This window comes from Lathyrus oleraceus, chromosome 4, assembly GCF_024323335.1.
Source record: "Lathyrus oleraceus cultivar Zhongwan6 chromosome 4, CAAS_Psat_ZW6_1.0, whole genome shotgun sequence".
Classification (NCBI taxonomy): Eukaryota; Viridiplantae; Streptophyta; class Magnoliopsida; order Fabales; family Fabaceae; genus Lathyrus; species Lathyrus oleraceus.
In genome coordinates, this window is record NC_066582.1 from 315,368,124 (window position 1) to 315,372,102 (window position 3,979).

Here is a 3,979-nt window from a genome sequence, read left to right on the forward strand (position 1 = left end):
GATTCATACCTGATGCATGCACAATTTACGGACTATTGTAACGTTATAAATATTTTGCATAAAATATATATGATAGTTATTAAAATAAGATTCTCATTCAAGTATTTTAATAGTAATATTGAATGAAAAGAGATTTTATACAATTATTTATATTTTTTTTATAAAGTATTGTACATTGAATAAAAATACAAAATTAGTTTAATAAAGTATTATACAATGAATAAAATACTAAATTAATTCATAAAATATTATAAAAAGAATAAAATTATAAAATAAGGTTATGAGATCCAAGGCTATAAGATTGTTCATAAATAGCCATGAAACTAAGAAGTATTCAGTTTTCTTCTATATGTTCATATCCATACCCTTGTGTTCTAATGGATAAAAGATCCACAAGAAAACGAAGCAAATCTGCTAAGGTAACAAACACTTTAGATAAAGTTGATAGGTTGAGTAGCTTACCATATGAGATACTTACCAAAATTCTTACATTACTTCCAACCAAGGATGCTATCACAACAAGTGTTTTGTCCTCTAAGTGGATTTCACTTTGGACCTTTGCTAATGTTTTTGTTTTCCCAAACAATTTTCCTTCCATCACAAGAAATAATTTTGTTGAAATATTCAATAATATTTTAGCTCAAAGGAGATCAAACTTAATTAATAGACTTTTCCTTTGTTTCGAAACTTGTTACGATCCAGACCTTGTTGTCAAAATGATTTCCATGGCTATTAACCAAAAAGTTCAGGAGATAAACCTCTTCTTATATCCTTTTCAAGTTTATTTGCCTAGTCAGCTTTTCACTTGCAAAACTCTAACTGTGTTGGAGTTGGTTGGGAGTCTAAAGTTTTTTCAGATTTCTTATGTTCATCTTCCTTCTTTGAAAATTTTGCATATCAATTTGTTAAGTTTTGTTGAAGATGAAACTCTTATGAGGCTTTTCTCTGGATGTCCTGTTCTTGAAGAACTTATATATGAGGAATTTACATTTAAACGTACATTCTCATTTGAAATTAGTGTGCCTACATTGAAAAGGCTATGTGTTAGAAGTTCTGATAAACGACTTCATATTAACACCCCTCGTCTTCAGTATTTTCAATTAGATTATACTACGGCTATCGATTATGCGATCAGGAACATGAACAACTTGAAAGAGGCATATATTAACATCTATTTTGATCCTGAAGATGAAGAAGAAAAAGAAAATATACCAAATCTTTTTAACGGGATTCATAAAACTCAATTTCTTAGCTTCGATGTTACGTCAACTGAGGTACAATTCTTTACTGAAAGACTATTCCCTTATATATAACATACACCCACACACACACATACACAGACACGCGCGCGCACATACACACAAACATATATATATATATATATATATATATATATATATATATATATATATATATATATATATATATATATATATATATATATATATATATATATATATATATATATATATATATATATATATATATATATATATATATATATATATATATATATATATATATATATCAGGGTCGTCTTTTCGAGCGTGCAAAGTGGGCTATTGCACAAGGACCACAATTTGACACAATTAAAACATTTTTCAAATATGGCCTCAAAATATTTTTCATAATAAAACCTTGTTAAAATAGAGCTCATATTTTATTTGCTACACTTAAAATATGATTAATCAACAGATGACCACCAAATTTTTTAATTTTCTACAATTTATCCATGATTTCGTGAATGAGATAGTAGGTGTTGTGATTGTCGTCATTGTGGTTTTTGCAACGTGTGTTGCTATTGTTCTAATATGTACATTAATTGGATGACACTCGAAATACACCTATGAGAGGCAATTAAAAATAATATTTTCATTGCGTTTGACAAAAATTGGAATTTGGGGTTTTGAAATTTTAAGTTTTAGTGGAAAAATTGAACAAACTGATCAAAACATGATCCAACTTATCTAATATGATTGCACACGTGATTTTAAATCAAGCCTCAATTGTAGTCATATGTGATTGAGAATGCTACAGATGCATTAGCAATATTGTAGCTACAGACTGTAATTTTAAAATGATTCTATCAATGTAATTCATAATACTTTTATTTTTAGTCTCTTGTATGATGTTTATGTTTTTTTCAACCTCGACATACTGTAACCACCCCTTGATGGTTATGTGTCACTGCTGATATGACATCTAAATGACATGCGGTAACCATATATGACACAATAGACCATGCGATAATTTACATGGTTCTCTATTTTTCACATTAACTTTTATAAATGAATAAGACATCACTAAAGCTAAGGAAATCTAAGTTTAAAGGGCATAATTTTCTGGAAAAAAACATTTTTGGTAGAGACTAAGTACAAGCTATGTGCTTGACATTGAAACTATAAAACACTACTTACTGTTCTGTTAATCCAACCCATTTACAAGTTAAAGAGGTATATAATTGTAAGAGTGCATATTTTAACTCGTGATATTCTATTTATTTATCTCTAAAAATTGAAATTAAAGTCATTAATTAGGCTACTAGAAAAAAATGCACTATTTACTATATATTTTTAACTTATGCGAATTATATGTTACTTTCAAGAATTCTTGATTATTCTTATCTATATGCAGGTTCTTATTAATGCTTGTCTAGAATTTCCAACATTTCACAATTTGGACCATCTACAATTATATTTAAAAACCATTGATTCATATTTTCTAGTTGAACTATTACTAGATAAATGCCCCAATCTTAAATGTCTTGAGATTATTAAGGTTCGTTGATTCTAGAGATTTATTAAATTATATGTTGAATTTTTATATTTACTCTTTCTATCAATACACTAATAGTTGTTTCACTCTTGATAGGTTAATGAATTAGCTGATGGTGAAATTAAATGGACACAACCAAATATTGCAGTCCCTACTTGTCTTTCATCACACCTTACAAGTCTTATATTCAAAGATTATGAAGGAACAACTGATGAGTTTGAACTTATAAGTTACTTTCTAGCGAGTGGAAATGCTCTAAAGAGAACCATCATATATTTTCAAACTAACTGGGATCCAACCATGGCAAGTAATGACGTGTCACGATTATGTTCCTTGCAAAGAGCTTCAATTGAAAACAAGACTAGTTATGTCCTTCGAAGTTGATCTTAATGGTATGTATTATTGTCTCTAAATCCCAATAAGATAATCTTTTCATAATAAATACTAATAAGGATTAAAACAAGTGTGCTCAGATATTGAGTTTTGAGGTATGTGTTATATATGTTATTTGTTAACCATTTGAATGAAATTTGTTGTTAACTGTTAGTGTTGTTATACTTTAATGATGGTGAATCTAAGTTATAATACTATGCTCATTTTATTCTATGTTATGAATATATATGAAAACTCACCTTTTATCTCTTTTCCGTGTGTTTTCTTATTCGTAGTTTGCAGAGGCAGATGTTGAGTTGACAATTGAAGATTACATAGGAGATCATGCTAAGGAGTGTCCATGTTGCAATGGATGGAATAATGAGAATATTTATTTAATTATGTTTGGTTAAAGTACTTTGTTGTTTGGTAGACCTATACTACCATACTATCTTATTTTGCCTTTTTATAGTCAATGTTAGGACTATGTGATATCAGAACATTGATTAATTTTTCTTTGGGTTATTTGTAATTTTAAATTGTCAGCGTGACTTCTATATTTTAAGACTCTTTATTGGATATTATCTTTAGTTGTGTTTGCTTGATTTAAGTGTTTTGAACACTTTTATGGTAGAGTGTTAGGGGATTTCGTAAAGTGTTGGTGAAACAACAGATTTAAGGATCAAGAAAATATATATTAGAGAGTGAGATCCCACAAATCCATATAAAATTGTAAGGTGTCATATATACATTATCTCTTTTATAAATTCAATATTCATTCATAGGCGGTGTAAGACTTCACCAGTCAAATTTTATCCAAACAATATCCTTC

At 28.4% G+C, this 3,979-nt stretch overlaps 1 protein-coding gene across 2 annotated transcripts; it reads left to right on the forward strand.

Moving 5' to 3' along the window:
- The first annotated feature begins 343 nt into the window (after positions 1-343).
- LOC127135482 (putative FBD-associated F-box protein At5g56700) lies at positions 344-3,706 on the forward strand. Of its 2 annotated transcripts, XM_051062174.1 has the most exons (4): positions 344-1,274; positions 2,635-2,778; positions 2,872-3,167; positions 3,444-3,706. In XM_051062174.1, exons 1-3 carry the CDS (start codon positions 378-380, stop codon positions 3,157-3,159), a joined length of 1,329 nt encoding a protein of 442 aa, XP_050918131.1. In that variant the 5' UTR covers positions 344-377; the 3' UTR covers positions 3,160-3,167; positions 3,444-3,706. The 2 variants fall into 2 exon arrangements, with proteins under 2 accessions (XP_050918131.1, XP_050918132.1); XM_051062175.1 differs by lacking the exon at positions 2,635-2,778.
- Positions 3,707-3,979: the final 273 nt, after the last annotated feature.